Source organism: Trichogramma pretiosum, unplaced genomic scaffold (genome assembly GCF_000599845.2).
Source record: "Trichogramma pretiosum strain Unisexual culture from Peru unplaced genomic scaffold, Tpre_2.0 scaffold5, whole genome shotgun sequence".
In the NCBI taxonomy this organism is placed as follows: domain Eukaryota; kingdom Metazoa; phylum Arthropoda; class Insecta; order Hymenoptera; family Trichogrammatidae; genus Trichogramma; species Trichogramma pretiosum.
The window spans coordinates 1,464,969-1,481,792 of record NW_019641672.1 but is presented as its reverse complement, the minus strand read 5'-3'; the positions used below and the strand labels follow the sequence as shown (position 1 = coordinate 1,481,792).

Here is a 16,824-nt window from a genome sequence, read left to right as displayed (position 1 = left end):
AGTTGGGTATTATATATAGCAGCCTGAGGGCAAACTACTACCGCCGCTGCATGTTTTAACGTGACGAGAATCACACCAGCAGCTCTTGCAGTGTTTTATATATATGTATAATGGAGCTTATAGGGGTAAAATAGCTTCTCTTGTTGAGTTCCATAGAGCCAAGGCTGGGCCATGTATTATGACTTGACGACAAAGTTGTTTGCAACCGGATATACGTCTGAATGTATGTGAAGCAGGAAACGGCAATAAGAGATGTTCACGGTGCCAACTTTATGAGAAGTCAATCAGAAACGATAAATAGAGATTCACTTTTTTGCGAGATAGTTACTCTATGATGCTACAATTTTTAAAATACAAGGTTTAAATAAAGGAAATAAGTTATTATAAAAAAATTTTTATTCATCCATCAAAACAGTTTACATTATACAATTTTCTTCCGCTTGTAACAGTGTACGTTTCGCACCTTGTAGTACAACACAATTTAATGCAAATCGATAAGATCCGTATTACTGATATATCCAAGGATACGCAAGTTAAGAAATTTCCCCTACAGTCCTCGTCACGTCTCCTGAGTCACCAAACTCTTGTGTCGAATCAACTGCCCTATGATTACCAATGGAAGCGTAATTAACAACGTTGTGACGCTGTGCGGCTCATTCAAGTGTCTTCAGAGACAAAATCATACAATAGTGTACGTGATTAATTGAATGCATTTCTCTAGAGTCTCGTACGTTTCTTGTGGCTAACCGACGTGCATAGGGCATGCAAGCAATTCTAAATTTCTCGAGACGTTTGACGTTCAAGTAATAAATACATAATTTTCACAGTAACTCATTACAATTCTATAATAGCAAATTATTCCACTTAAATTACGCGTTTTCATTAAAATGAATATACTTAGTTTGTGATTATCGCTATCACCATAAACACATGCGATTCAAACTTTGCTTTACTTCAAATCATCGAAAGTTAAAATATTGCACCCTTCAACAATTATTCTCTATACATTCAAGAAAAATCTCTTGGAATCTCGCTATGTGAGTTTAAGTTCATTATTTAATAGAGATTTTTTTATACAATAAATATTTACAATTCTTATATTTTATGGAAATCTATTGACACTTTAATCTCTTATTTTTTTGTCACGTGACACGTCATTATTTCTGAGTTACTTTTCGTATGAAAAGATTATACATTGTTTACGAAAACGAAGATCGGGTATAAGAGGTGCACGTATCGTTTAGAAGATGATCAACAATCAATAACTTGTCTCTTTGAACGTTAAATCACTTGAATTATTTTACATCATAGACCATGTAGATATACACCTTTTTGATAACCATCCAAACAATTCTAGATTAAAATACTTTTGTCAACTCTTGTCTATTTAGAGACTATTAATTTTTTTGTTACAATGACTCAACAAGATTTTTGCACCTAAATTTGACAATAATGTTTATTGATGAAGTACATTTTTTTGTAGAATATTTTTTACCTTTAACTGGTTTTATATACGATATAACTTACAAATAAATTTTAACGTGCACTTGGTATACCAAACGACTTCGAAATGTCAGGCACTCGACTTAAAATTTATCAACAAGAATAAAAGCATTATCATAAGAATCAATGATAAAAGTAGTTCATCTTTGGTACGCGCTTTTTTCATCGATATAAGTACCTGTAGTATATAAGTTCAGCGATTCAAGGATTGATAACGCTTTAATTTATCATGTTTTTTTTCGTTTTAGTTATTTTTTTAAAATTAAAATCAAGATTTGAATTTTTTACGATACGATTGACGATAAAACCCCTGATTTGTCATTTTTCTTTTTTTTATTGTCGAAATATGTTGAGGATTTATTTATGTTGAGGAAAAAGTTTTTTTCAAATAAACTTCTTTTGAACATAGATTTTTTTAAATTTAAAGTTCAATTTTTTTCGTAATTATTTCAATTTTTCAATCACGCATCGCATGTTAAATCCATCGCTTTGATTTCACAGCCACTTGTCATTTAGTTTCTCAATCGCGTATTACTATCAAAAATGGCTGTAACATGTAAAGCGAATTTTTTCATTGGACATAAATTTTACAATAATACACTTTATTTACAAGATCAAATCTTAAAAATCGAAGAAAATTTATGTAGTTCTTTATATCTATTCATTTGTATATCTTTAAATTTCATTAACAATAGAAAAAATTATTGTATTCTTACTCAAAAGTATTTTCCATTCATAAAAAGAAATATTATTCTATTCTTATTTACAAGTTTAATGTACACTTATATTATACAAGAATTCGAGACACAGGAATAATTTCAGCATGTCATATTCAATTAATTTCTTTAAGATTGTACGAAAATCTTTTTTGAGAACTTTTCGCATAATCTCATTCCACAGATGTTTGGCTATTATCAATCTCATGAATAATTCTCTTTTATGGCTTATTTGTTCGTTCCAAATTAATAGATAGAATGAACAAAAGTTTTCAACGCCTTACTCTTGCCCATTTTATCACCTAATCTTACCCACTTTTCACAGTAATTATTTACAAGGAGACAAACATCAGAATTCGGCAGTCCAAAAAATATATTTTAACGCACAACGAGAGCTCAAAAGCAATACTTTCGAGCGCTGACCTCTGCCACAGGACTGAGATGCGTTTGACTCGTAGCGGACGACGAGGGGGGGCGGACAAGTTCACGCGTAGGGAATCCGGCTCCCCCGTCCTCTTGTCAGCCGTAGTAATAGCTGGTTTTGGGGCCAGCACCGAGGCCGCTTCGGCCGGCGTCGGTCCTCAGGATCGTGTGGAGATTGTCCGTGCCAACCATGTGATTGCCGAGATCGACCCTCATGCCGGCGGGTGTGGTCGTCGCGTTGATCGGCGGCAGATGATGATGCTGCAGCAGACTACTCGACAGTATCGTGCTGTGGCCCGAGTGCATCGAGCTGGCCGACGACAGGGGTAATCTCGTTGTGTCGCCGCCGTAGAAGCGCTCGGCGTGGAGCCGCTCGGCCAATTGAGTCTCCGGCAACCTAGGCAGAACAGTATCGAACCTGTTAAATTCGACAAGATTGAATGACGTGTAACACATTTGAGAAAATAAAAGAAAAAACATTATGGATAATTAAAGTGCAGACTGCGCCGACATGGTCACGTGAACGGTACTTCTAGTCTATAATAAAGTTCGCGCTACGAAATTTTTTTTCAAACGCGTAATCCATCAAGTCTGTGTAGGAAAAAGTCGACAAACCATGTGACTTTTTTCATCGCCTCTGTTATTAATCTCAGCAAACCAATCAGTGGTTGCGTGTGACTAATGGCTAGACTTTTTTTCGCTATTGATTTTTGTTTCGTTGTGAGCTTGATAATAAATTACAAAGTTTTCATACGCCATTAATTTCTAACTAAGATACAACTTTCAAAATGTTGTATCGGAGAATGAAAAAAGGAAGGAGAATATTAGAAAGAGAAAGAGTACTCACCTAGTGTCCTGCATTGGCACCGGTACGGGAGTCGTTAAATCGATGTCGGCATCGATTTCGGAGATGTCGTCGGTGAAGCCGTTGGGTAAGGTCTCGTTGTTGGCGTGAAACTTGGCATCTCGCTTTGCCCGATGTCGACTAAATAAGAGTCGACCTATCACCAGACTCAGCAATATTAATACTCCGGCCGTCACCGAAACTATCACGTACAAGTAAAACTTTTCTTGATTCTCTGTTGGAAAAAAAATGAATTGTACATGAAATTTACATTACATCTTTGTCCAAATTATAAAAATAATGTTTTGAAACATTGAAGCATTTATCAAATTCAATAAAGCTACTAAAAAAAATAGTGCATGCAATAATCTAGTCTGTAAAAAAATTTAATAAGCTGCGCAAGCAAATTCGTATAATGTCATATCTTCATTGCATCGGAGCAGGCGTAATGATACCTTATCACGGCATTCATCAAAATCTTTCGAGGTTTTTTTTCGCATACAAATGTGACATTAACCTTGACATAATTCGATTTGAGAAACTCCTAATGCAAGCTAATTTTCTGATGTGTATATTGCCCTGTGCCTAAAATTGAAGGTTTGTATTGTATAAGATTTGGCAGAACGGCAATTCTTATTAGACGAAGGTAGTAGGAACTTGTATTTGTAAAACAGTCTTTTCAAAGGCTAAGCTTTTTCAAATTGTATATTTAACGACAAAAAAAATATTATTTAAGAAAATATTTAATTGCGGTCAAGATATTGTTTGGGTGTTCGTCGGTTTAACAGACAATATTACTAAACGTTGCGATCAGCCAATCATCCTAAAATAACTTCAGTGAATAACGTGCCATAATGATTGAAGTTTTTTTTTGTTTTTAATAAATATTATATAATAATAAATTAATCTTTATACTTATATCCGTAGTAGTTCTCTCAATAACTCATATAAATTTTTACACAATAATCGTTAAATTTTATGTGAATCAATACCGACTTTTAACTGATGGTCGGCAAGTGAGCGGTTAACCCCCCCATTGATACATCCTCGCTTTACTTACGTGCGAGAAAGTTAAAAGCAGCGATCCACTCGTTGAGGAAAAAGTTGCCGAGTGAGAGTGTCGAACCAGCTCGGGATTGACTATTACCGAGCGTCGGGCAATCCTTGATGACAGTAGGTAAGTGCCCGTGACGCTGCTGCAGTTTTTTCCAGGTTCGTTCTCCCTTACCGACCACTGCACTGGGGTAGTTCTGCTGCAGGCGCTTACCACCCGCTAAATTGGAGTTGGGTATTATACATCAGCATAAGACTTTGTCGTTTCCTTCATTTTTTTTCTCTTTCTTTCATTACAGGACTTGCGCGCGTTTGGATGGACTTCGATTTTAAAGTTTTCATTTACTGGCATGAAGAATTTTTTGAAATAAAACTTTGCAATGTGTTTTTTGTAAGGCCAATAAGTTTTGCAAATGACAGTTGAATGCGTCAATTTTTCTCTCTAAAGCTAGTTTTGTAGTCTGTTTGAAATTAATTTTACGACTCATTGGCGGAGATTTCTCAAGATATGAAAAAGGCAAAAATCGTATTTTTATTGACACTTTCTTTTAGAATTTCCAACAAACATAATTATTTGAATTAAATTTTACGTCATATTGTTGAGTTTAGTAAGTCGAATAAATTGCTTAGGGTAGAAAATAAAAATTTACACGTTCCAAATTAAATGTGAAAGTATAAGTCGAGTCTCCAGTGTTAGGTTTTCCTGATTACAAAAATATTTTATGATAATTTTTATAAGCTCTAGATCAAAGTCAATCCAGGAATATCGTGAACGAAGTAAATAGACAAGAATCTTAAGAGAAACAAGATACCCATACGAAAAGAATTAAAAGAAAAAGGATTATACGTGGCAGACCTTTTGGCTCTCTTCCTCGCAAGCAACATTTGTGAATTTATTATATATGTACAAAAGAGCTCTATCCCATTATATGCATGAAATTATTATACACCTATGTCGCCGTTAGAAATGTATATTTAATTAAATTAATGTATTTACAAATTGTAAAAATAAGTTATTATTTCATTGAATATCGCAGAATTGCTTCAATGTGTACCATCTGCATTTGAAATGCATTCGCGAGAATGCAATGAAATTGATGTTACCGATGTTTTTCCACTTAATACATTTATCATTGCTCCCGGCACGTACATGCATCTCTTCCTCTATTTACCTACTAAGCTTTGATGGAATAACATGAAACCTTTCAATAATATTGTAACACCAAATATTACTTTTTAAAATCAGGTTGTATCGAAAAAAAATATATCTCAGAACCATATTCTCGATAGAAAAAAAGCGATGCGCTCGAAAATCGAAATCTAGACTTGCTGAAGAAACTCGGCATACTGCGAGTGAGATAATGATCCAAAAGCTTAATTAAAGCTAGCTCGAGACTCGTTTTTTTTTTTTTTTTTTAATTCTTTTTTCAACTCCGAGATATTGCTGAATTCGACTACGTGACAAACAGTGTCGGAGTGCTGCTCGCTGTATGCTCTCTTTCCCGCGCGCGCAGCGTAAATGAAAGAATAACGAACGTGATCGGAATACCAAAAGATTTTACACACGTGCGTACGTATGGGCAAATGTAAAATCACACATAGACCCCGGATGAAAACGAGAAATAAGGTAGAATGGGATGATTAAAAAAGAATAAAAGATCGAGTACAGACATTGAATAATTTTAAATGCTTTTCTTTCGCTTACTGTAATTTTTAGCACGCAGTTTTTCGATGGCAACGCTTTTTCTATCACAATGAAGGCATTAGCGTTTAATTACAACGGTGTCATTAAATTTCGACGCACACGTATATTTATGATGCTTAAAACCAATAAAAACTGACGTAAAGTTCAGGGCAAATAAAAGTAAAAGTATATTCATATAACCTGGTTATACACTGCTGGAATAAATTTTTTAATGTATTCGCCAAGGAAAAAGAAATTATTTTATATAGATTTAAAATAAACAACCGTCGCGCTAAAAGCGAATATTTGCTTTCCTTTTTGAGTATGATGTAATCGTACACGTCTATCGGCGATTTTGGCACCAATAAAATTTTTGGCCGTCCCCATCCCGAAAGCACGCACAAAAAGTTGAAAAAAAAAAATTATTCAAACAGCGCAGAGTCACGAGCTCACAGTAAGTATTCTAAAAATGTGAGTTACGCGTGTGTATAAGGCCGCAAAGAGAAGTTTCAGAGCGAATACCACAACAGGTTATTCACACTTTTCGGAGGGTAAAAATTTTACTATGTAAACTGTATCCCATCCTTTTTTTGCTCCTGTAGGAGTGCTAATCTAAATGCAAATTGGCACAGACGCAGCGCGCGGATGGCGCAGGACACGACGTCGTCGTTCACTCGCCGTGAGCGCTCGACTTTTTTCGCGCTGAGCTTTTCGTTTTCCTAGGATAGCAGCTGTAACGTATAAAAGAGCGCGCGCACACGCAGGAAACTTTCGCGCGAAAAAGACTCGGCGAAGCTCAAGATCCAATGCGGTGTTTGATAGTTTTTATGTGCATATAAGAAGAGAGCCCAATAAGTGCAGTTTCGCGGACTTGAATACTCTTGTCTTTTATTTACTGACTTGATGAAAAACACTTGTCTATTCAATGAAATTTTCATATTTTTCAAATCTTATCCGATAATTCGTTGCCCATTCTCGATGGATTCATTTTTCCTCTGGTCAATTCCATTTACTATACAGAATGGGAAATTTTCTGATTAATAAATTTGAAAAAATTACTTTAATTTTCTATAGGCAAAACGTTCGCACCTCGTTTGCTATAGGAGCACATAAGCAGTCATAAGAGCCAGATGGCCTAGAAGATATCGTTCGATCGTGCGAAAAAAGTCGACGAGATTTTCCTCGAACGAATAAGCAATCAACATGCATGTTCTATATACGTATATATTTCAGCATAGGCGGGCGCGATCCTATAGACCATATACGTATATATCCGGGGCGAAATAATTCAGAAATACGCGCGCGCCGAAAGGAGGCTTTAATTAAAAGCGGCGCCCATATCGGCATCTCGTTCATTACCACATTTTGTGAATCGAGCCCTCATTTTCGACTTACACGCTCGCGCGCGAGTTTATGACTATAGTCGTTGAGGGGGCTGTAGAGAGAGAGAAGCGATTTAGGCCGAATTTCGGCCAATAGTAGAGCGTGTATAAATACAGCCGCTTTTTTTGCGTCGGGATGAATTTTCTGCCCAGGCGTACTCGTAATTGCGCAATGAATTTCGCCACTCATACGAACGAGCGCCGCCGCTGTGGCTCGGCTCTCGCTCTTATTGAAACGTATATAGCCTTGATCGATAGAAATACAATATCGTTGCGTATACACACTAGGGCGAAATCGGCTCAGCGATCTTAACTATTTCAGTGATTCGTTTTGAGCGAGTAAGAGCTAAGTTTGCCGAATTCAATTATGTATGCGCGACTATAAACAACGTTGCCGAAGTTAAAGGAAGTATATATATAATTAAGCTGTACAAATAGTTGGCGTGCGTCTATTCATCATGTCGCGTAGTTCGCTGCGCGACATTTTATCCGCGCGCGCGCGCGGCATGTGTATGTATAACGCGTATAAGGCAAAGGCCTTTATCGCGTATCTGCAGCGTGTGTACGTGTATACTATATACGGCATTCGTGCGCCGAAGCCAACAGGCTTGTGTATCACGATCCGCAGTTTTACACAATACACAACATTGTTGCTCGTGTACGTATAAGCGCATTTTTTTTGTCCTCCCGTCCTTTTTCGTAGACGACTGAAACTTTATATAACAGAGTATCGGCCAAAGCCTCGCGTTGCATATATACAAGCCGAGCGAGCTTGATATTTAAGCTTCGCATCGGCTCTCTCCTGGATAGCGACAATAACAACGGCAACAAATATACAAACACGTTAAAACGAAACCCAAGACTGCAGCCGCTGCGCTCGTTGTAAATGCGCTGCACGCGTGGCTGGTACGGCATACATACATGCACGTGTATACGTACAACGGGGGTTGCTGCAGCTTCTATCAGCTAATTCACGGTAACCCAAGCAATTACAAACTAGAGAGGCAAGCAGTTCGAGCTCTCGTATATGCAAGCCTCTAAGCAAACCACTGAACTTTCTCTCGAACGAGCGAGTCTACCCACGTGTGTCCTGTGTCCGAAAAGGCATTTATATACCAACGCACACATCTCAAACGTACACAGACTCAAATCCACGTTTGCGTGCTGTACCGTCAAAAACAAGCCAACTCGCGCGCGAGCTTCCAAAGGTTTTTTTCAAAACTTATTAACTCTAGAATTGCTATTATGTACGACGAACAGATCAAAAGGATCGCAGAAGCTCGCTGCAGCCCTTATGGCTGTGCTGCCGAGCTGCTGCTCCCGCCATGCGTGAATAATGAACTATACGCCGCATTGCTTTTCGATTTTCATTGCGAGCCAGCTACCGTAAATAGAGAAAATGAGAACGAAAATTTCACATCCGCAAATAAGTAATAAAAACGCACGAAATATACCCCCTATACGCGATTTACTTCATCATTCTGTTTCTTTTTTTTTTTTTTTTTTATATACGTGGAACGGCGCTGAAGCACTGATTATCCGTTGGAGCTTAATGCGTGGACTCGACGTTGGGCATCGATTTTTCCATGTTTATTCGTGTAATTAGAGCTGCACGAGCGCCGTAGAAAGAGTAAAACATACAAGACATTAACTGAAATGTTATACAGCATATCAATGCGATTTTCGCGATCAATGGAGAGAAGATATACTGATAAAATCAGCAAAATGCCTCGCTTTAATCTCGCTTTCAACTTTTGCATTATATATCAAATGTATTTATACATTAAATTATTCACGGTAGAATCGCGGAAAAGATAAATGCAAGCAAGATAAAGAGTAAAATCAGAAATACAGGGAGAAAGAGCGACCTCGACCGAGAGGATGTTTTTTGGGAAAAACACGCGTGCAACTGGGCCGAATGCGCGCAAGAGAGGATGAAGTACATAATGTATTCAGATATACAAATTTGTACAGAACTTCGCTCGGGCCGACCGATGTTCCATTACGATAAGGCTCGAACTTTGAAAAAATAATTTTTGGGGAAACAACCGAAGTTAAAATCCAAAAAGCGCGAAGCTCGGCTACTGTATGCGCGGGCTCCCAAAGTACTTTTGAACAAGAGCTGTGTAATATTTTAAAGTAGCCATTTTCGGAGTTTGACTCTCACGATGAAATAAGTATCATCGAGGTAACTTTTTAAAGATTCATTGTGAAGAACGCGAAGCCAAGTTACTTCGTATATCGATCTTATACATCGGCGCGAGTGCAGCTCTTTTCTTTGCGGCCACACTCACACACGTAATGCGAGCGTTAATATGTAACCAAACTTTACAGACAATTAAGATGTTTTGGTCGATAAGTTAATTCTCTCTGAATGGAGCGCTTACAATCGATTCTCAAATAGTTCTCGGATATGTCGCTGTGTGCTCGCGTGAATTTTCTCTCACTTTACGCCCACCGTGTTACTTCTTGAAAACGAGCGCAAGACTCGTCGTCTTCCTCTTCTCTCTCCGTCTCTATCGTCTCGATTTAACGAAAATTCAGCTCACTTTGCCCGCGAGTCAGTGGACTTTTCTCTCGCTCCCGATGTTCGGGAAGTTCATCGTGTGCCAGGAGCGTCGTTCGGGGCTTGCTTCCACCGCCGCTGCCGCGCTATGGCTCCGCCCCCACCGAAAGAGCCGCTGATCCGTAAAATCGCGCGAGAACAACGTTGTCTCTTGGAGCTTTAGGCGAGAAAAAGCCAAGAACCCCTCCGGACAATGACTCTACGGCTTTCCAATTAGATGACTACGCTCACGCAACGGCAGTTTTCGAAACTTTGGCTTTTCTTCCTTTGGCTAATGCTTTCGTACGTAAGCGATCGTGGCCAGTTAGGGTGCCTTTTTTGTCGCTTCTCTCTCTCTCTCTCTCTTTCTCGATCACATGATTATAGCCAAGTTTATAAAGCGTATACACTCGAATTTTTGTGAAAAAGAGTAATTTTTTCCACGAGTTAATGTACGTGAAATCAATATTCTATACGCTCAAGGCGGAAGCGATACAAGGCGAAATAAAGGCGCGCAAAAAAATGTATGCAGCCTTTTAGTTCTTAAAGTCGATAAAAAAAAGCTGCAATAATTAAAAGGAAGCTTAGCCCACAAGCTAGCTAGGCTAGCACTATACACAGAGAAGGTTAAAGTTAACTAAGAAAAGTTCCTTTCTCCGCTTTTTAACAAAACTCAAAGTTAAACCCCTCGCGTTCGCGCACGTACACACACACACACACGCGCGCGCGCGTGTACGCGAAAGCAACATCATGTTAATACACATATACTGCGCTGTCTGTTTATTTACGACAAGCGCGTGAACGTATATATGCATGAAGACGGAGAAAGTAAGTCAGAGAGGGAGTGAGCATTACGTATGCGCATGTAAACATAAACAACGGTGTGGCGGGGCCCTTCTTGCGGATTGAAGCGACTACGCACATGTATACATATAAACAGTACATAATCTCTCTCTCTCTCTCTCTCTTTTTCACTCTAGTGAAAGCAGTCTCTTCTTTTCTTGAGTTTTAATCTCTTCTGGTAAATCCTCCACCCCCGCCTCAGACAGAAGGGATTTTTCTCCTTCCAGCACGTCGAATGAATGAAGAGTCGGCAACGACGCAAGTTCATTTATGTACATTTATTCAATTAAATTGTTTAACTTGAGCTTGCAAAATCAATAATTTAGTGAATATAAAAAACCCTGTCTCGAAAAGTTGAAACCGTGAAAATGTGAGAATAACAAAATTCTCGATTCATAAGTTTCTTTAATTAAATTTTCATACTTGCATAATCTCCTGTTTCTAATTTGATTCTAATTTTGTCTTGAGGTGTGGAGAATACAGGTCACTACAATTGCTACATCCTCGCTTCTACTATGCTTAACCCTACACACGCATACATTCATACGTATGCGCATTGTACTTTTTGAGAGGTTTTCATTTCTTAGAAAGAAGAGCCAAGACAGTAGAAAAGAACAAGATAATCCGGCAAAGAACAAAATTAACCTTCGCTAAATGAAGACGAATTTTGCGTCAAATCCTTGGATAATATTTGCATTTACCCTCTCGCTGATTATATTCTTGAATTAAAAAAAAAAAAAAAAAAGGACTAAGGAGATTCAAGACCAGAACGTTAATGAGATTTATAAAAGTTGCTTTTCGATTTGTACCGTTTTTTTTCTTTTATGGCCTTTCTCTTGTTCTGTTTTTTAAGCAAAGCAAATTTGTAAAACACAAAATTGATTTTCTTTTATCAAGTGAAAAGTTTTTTCTTTTTTTCCAGAGAAAAACAATGCTAATCTGGCTTGCTTCATCGGAATCTTAATCGGAACAAATTCAAAGAACAATAGCACAAAATTGCATTTAAATACATTCGATTTAAACGAAAGCAGTATTACGCTCGCCCAACATGGTGAATTGGACAATCTCTTTTATAGCTACTCATCTTGCTTTTTTCCGTAAATATATTTGATATAGCCACGATATTATTATAAACGGTATCGAGTTTCCTCAATCTATCAATTTACGGGTCAAAGTATCGAATTACAGGCCTGAAGGAAAGAAAAAATTTTTTGGCATGCCATTCCATGACCTCAAATTTTTCATATAAAAGATATTTGTTTTTCTAAAATTGCCCGAGTTACAGAAGTAATAAATTACTTTTTTTATTATTTGAAAAGTACATAATTTTTGTCTGGTTATTAAGTCGTCAAGCTTACGCATAAATGAAAAAAATGATAAAATATTGCATATTATAATATGTGAGTACTTAAGCAGACAAAATGTGTGCATATTACTTCACCGGGTTACAATTATACAACTGCAATTAACCTAAGTAGTTTATTCATGAGACTCTACGGTTTAATTGCGATGACGTATTAAAATTCTTTCTCTCGCTCCTTCGCGGTGGAACTTGTATTTCTTTTCCAACCCTTCCTATTCCGTTGTCGCTTTGCGTTTATATTGCGTTGATGCATGATTTTTAATTTGAATTTCGATAAGGAGTACACTACTTAATGTATATGGCGAGATCACAACGTTATAAGTTAAAAGGGGCAAAGGATAAAATAACTCGAAAGTCAAGATAAGCTAATACGCGACAAGGACAACGACTTCCAAAGTCAACGGCCTTCTCGCTTTGCCACTGTTTATGTACACTGTACATAGTACATATATACATATGAAGGCGAGCTCGTGCGCGGTTATACCTTGGCTCGTTCAAAAAGCAATTAGCTATTTACACGTAACAAACCGCTTAACTCCTATATCTTTTATTCTGTAAATTACCTACGTACAAGAGCTACCTTTAATGTGCAGAATTTATTATTTTCCCGTAAATATATAGCGTAATTTTGAGCCGTACTTTTTATCGCAATGAAAAAATCAGACGATTCTACTGACACTTTTCGAAACTTTTTATAATTTCTTTTTCGTAAAAATATTCACGATTCTTACGAAAAAAAATTCACAAATGCTTTTACAAATGAAACCGCTACTCGGGCTACGCTTTTTTTACTCCCTAATTCAACTCCAGCGGCTTTCTGTCGCTCTTGAGTATCCCCATCCCTCGGCGCGTCATTTTCACCAAAGCTCGCGCGTGCATAGAAAATATATTCTCCTGGCATAGCATTTGACGTTGACCCGAAGCTTTCAAACTTTCACAGAGGTCAAAGTACACACGCTTGCGTCGAGGAAAAAAGCACTGCAGCAACTTGAGCTTTTTTCACGCTTCATCCCTGTACTACACACACATACTGCAAAGGCCTTCATCCTTGCTCGTTTGTATTTTGCCCCTCTCTTTCTCCGATAAACGATGACTTTATCTGATACTGCGAGCTTGAGCGCGCTCCCCTTTTTTCGCGTAAAAGCTCTATTATGTGTTTACACTTGAGCTTGCAGTATATATAAGTTTCATCGATATAGCAATTACGGCATCAAAGACTTTCTCGCTCTTTCCTCCGTGAGCCTCGGTATAAAACGTGTTTTCATATATGTGCATCAAACGGAAAACTGATGCACCGAGGGAAGCATAGCTTATTACATGTACACATGCACGCATTCATATACTCGTTGTATCGCAGAGGCAACGCTCAAGGGCTAAACCATGTACCATAACGATTTCATTCAGAGATGCTTTTATGATTTCTTTGTTCACGTAATGCAGGTTTTTTGTAAGCAAATTTTTTTTCACGAACATTGTTGCATTCGTATTCTTATCCATCTATTGTTCATCGTCCCTTGCCAGTAATATTTCTTTTAGCTAAATTTTTTAACAGTTGTTACAGAACTGACAATTATTAAGATTAATACAATCTAGAATTTTTATTTGCGGAGAAAACTGAAAATAGTTTATTAAGTCGTAGAGAGCTTTGCTCAAATTTGCCTCATTCCATAAACCTGTATTAATAATCAATTTAGTCCCACTAAAAGTCCAAGGCTAAAATTGTCTTTACCAGTGTCTTGTGGAGTTTATTTTATTGTCATTTAGCAAAAACTAAAATAATCTATGTTCACATGCAAACTTTAAACCAAATTATGTTATTAATTGATCATGCATGCGGTCAAATACTGTATAATATATTTGTGCATTTCATGCGGTTTATCGATTAATTTATTACCAAAACTTATCTGCGTTATTTTATATTATTTTCACAAGAAATATTTAATACAATACATCATGATATCTATAAATTTTTGTGATAAGAAAATTAATTTCTACACGTCATTCGAAGTAAAAATACATGCGTAAAAAATGTTGATGATTCATAAAAAAAAATATTCACCCAACATATAAATCACGTCATTGAACTAGTAGATAAATACACAAATAGAAATCCAGTAAACACGAATTGAGAATGATATAACTTACCATCGCCGTTGATCCTGGCACGTGGCGGTGAAGATGTCTCGGAAGCGGGCGACTTGACGCCACCGGAACGCGACGAGGTGGAGCCGTTAATATTGTCCCGAGGTTGAAACTGCGGACTCTCGAGATTTGGACTTGGACTGAATTCCACCTTGAAATCTGCACGGTCGAAGCCTTCGTCTGAATCCAAGCCCGGATTAGTTTCGTCGGGCTCCGTAACTCCCCGCTCGTACTGCTCTCGGAGGACCGACCGATACACTATAACACAAATAAAAGATAAAGATCAATTTGACGGTTCATTGAGATAAAAGCAGATTAGAACATTGAGAGAAATATCATGATAAGATATTCCCTTACAGTAACGGTAATTTAAAGACATCGTGTCTGTAAACCCTACAGTCGTATGGATTTTTATACCTCACAAACAGGGCACATATACCTAAACCGTTTAAATATTATCAACTAAAAACAACATTGAAATGTAACCGCAAAATCGAACTTATTCTACAATAAAAAGAACTATTTTTTTGTCCCACGACACAAAACTTGCGGAAAAATGCGGATGCCATCGAGTAGTGATAAAAAATTCTGCTGACTGCGTGGGAAATTTTGCCATGCGATATAATATTTATTACGCTTAAGTGTAGCTAGCTACTATCGAATGCCGATTGTAAATTTTATAAGTCTTGCAAGTATTACTTTTATCTAAAATAAAAAGTAAATACAGAAATCAATTTTTTTCTTGGGAATTGCAAGCAGAAAAAATGTGATACCATAAGGTGGATATGATTGCTATAAAACAATGAGTGGTTAAACGAAAAGCCAGCGATTAGTCGTTAGCGATGTGAAACAAGGGAATACGTATACAAGAAATATTAAAGTATAATTTACAAAAGGATAAAATTTATCCGGCTAAAATGAGAGGGAGAGAGAAAGAGAGGCACACAGAGGCCTAAGCACACTATAGAAAGTACAACAGCCAAGCTAGGACGAGAGAGAGAGAGAGGTAGAGCTAATAAAGCCAAGAGTAATCTCGAGCGATCGTAAATTTGCGATTCTGCACGAGCTCTCGATAACTAATACATAATTGACCATAACTCTTGAACGTAGTACTAAACTATCGGGAGAATTGAGATGAAATGTCCCAAAGCCAAGTCCGGTTATGCGCTAGTTACCATAACACCGGTAAATGTTGTAACCCGAGCGAGAGGCCTTTTATTTACAGTGAAATTTTGGGAAGCTCAGGTCTGCACTAATAGATCGACGATAATTTTTAACCTGAAACGGATGGATTTAAAATAATCAGAAAAATTCAAAAATCAATAATGCAATTATAAAAAAGGATTTTAATTCAATGGTCTTCATTGAAGTGGCGAAAGTTTCATTGGAGAATTGCAACCAATGTAGAAAGCGAGCCAAAATTCAGAAATCATCAGTGGAGACATTCTTGTGCTAACAGATGGACAATAATTGCTAACAGTTTTGATTGAAATTGAGCGGGCCAATAATTAAAGTAAATTTGGAATTACTGAAACTTCTGTCAAAAAAATATATCCAAGCTTGCTTGAAATGATATGCATCGAAAGTGCATAGTCCTCAATAAAATTTATTCGCGTTATGAAAAATAACAGCCGTTAGCCTCGCTAGCTCGCAACTAAGTATAGAAAGCAGAAGCAGAAAAAAAGTTAACCCAACCCAACGCCCACGCTCGAGTAGAGATAAAATCGATACAACAGAAAAAAAGTGCGTTCATGGTATGAAATTCTCATTCCTTTTTGTGCAACGAAAAACATTTCTCGTGGCGTAGCAACGAACGGGCGTATGTGCGCCAGCTACATGCACGATGAGTTTAATCGAAAATTCATCGAGGGGTCGATAGCCATTTATATAAAATCGATTCGGGCACATAAATTCATTTAATAAAACTACAATGTCCCGTTATGTGCGCGCTTGCAAAGCTCCTGCGTATGTACATGCGCTAGCAGATACGCGCAATATAAAAAATTATTCGATTTGTTATTTCATTTTTTCCTTATTGTTATGCAAATACTTTTTTTGCCCTGAATAATTGAGGAATGCGTATTTACACGAACTTGGCGCGCTCCGAAATTATAAAACGTATGAAAGCGTCCCGAGATGATTACTCAAGCAAGTTGAAAAATTCAATTCGAATCATTATTTCATAAAACTTAATCAAATCGAACTGTTGAGCTTTTAAAAGTTATTAAAGATCATTAGCATTAAAAAGTTTGGAATATGCGTTCTAGGAGAAAAATCAATCAAACTTATGCTTTCCAATCGTTTTTGGGGCGGCTCCTTGTTCATA

At 37.3% G+C, this 16,824-nt stretch overlaps 1 protein-coding gene across 2 annotated transcripts in view; it reads right to left on the bottom strand.

Annotated features, from left to right (window-relative positions):
• Window positions 1-398: 398 nt before the first annotated feature.
• Window positions 399-16,824, bottom strand: part of LOC106650258 (protein eva-1 homolog C) — a 122,016-nt gene continuing 105,590 nt past the window's right edge. The window contains exons 6-8 of one of the 2 annotated variants that reach the window (XM_023460507.1): window positions 14,502-14,756; window positions 3,490-3,721; window positions 399-3,060 (exon numbers count right to left, since the gene is read on the bottom strand). In XM_023460507.1, coding sequence (XP_023316275.1) covers window positions 2,739-3,060; window positions 3,490-3,721; window positions 14,502-14,756 — 809 coding nt within the window. In that variant the 3' untranslated portion in view covers window positions 399-2,738. The remainder of the gene's footprint in view (window positions 3,061-3,489; window positions 3,722-14,501; window positions 14,757-16,824) is intronic. The other variant, XM_014368184.2, reaches the window with a different exon arrangement.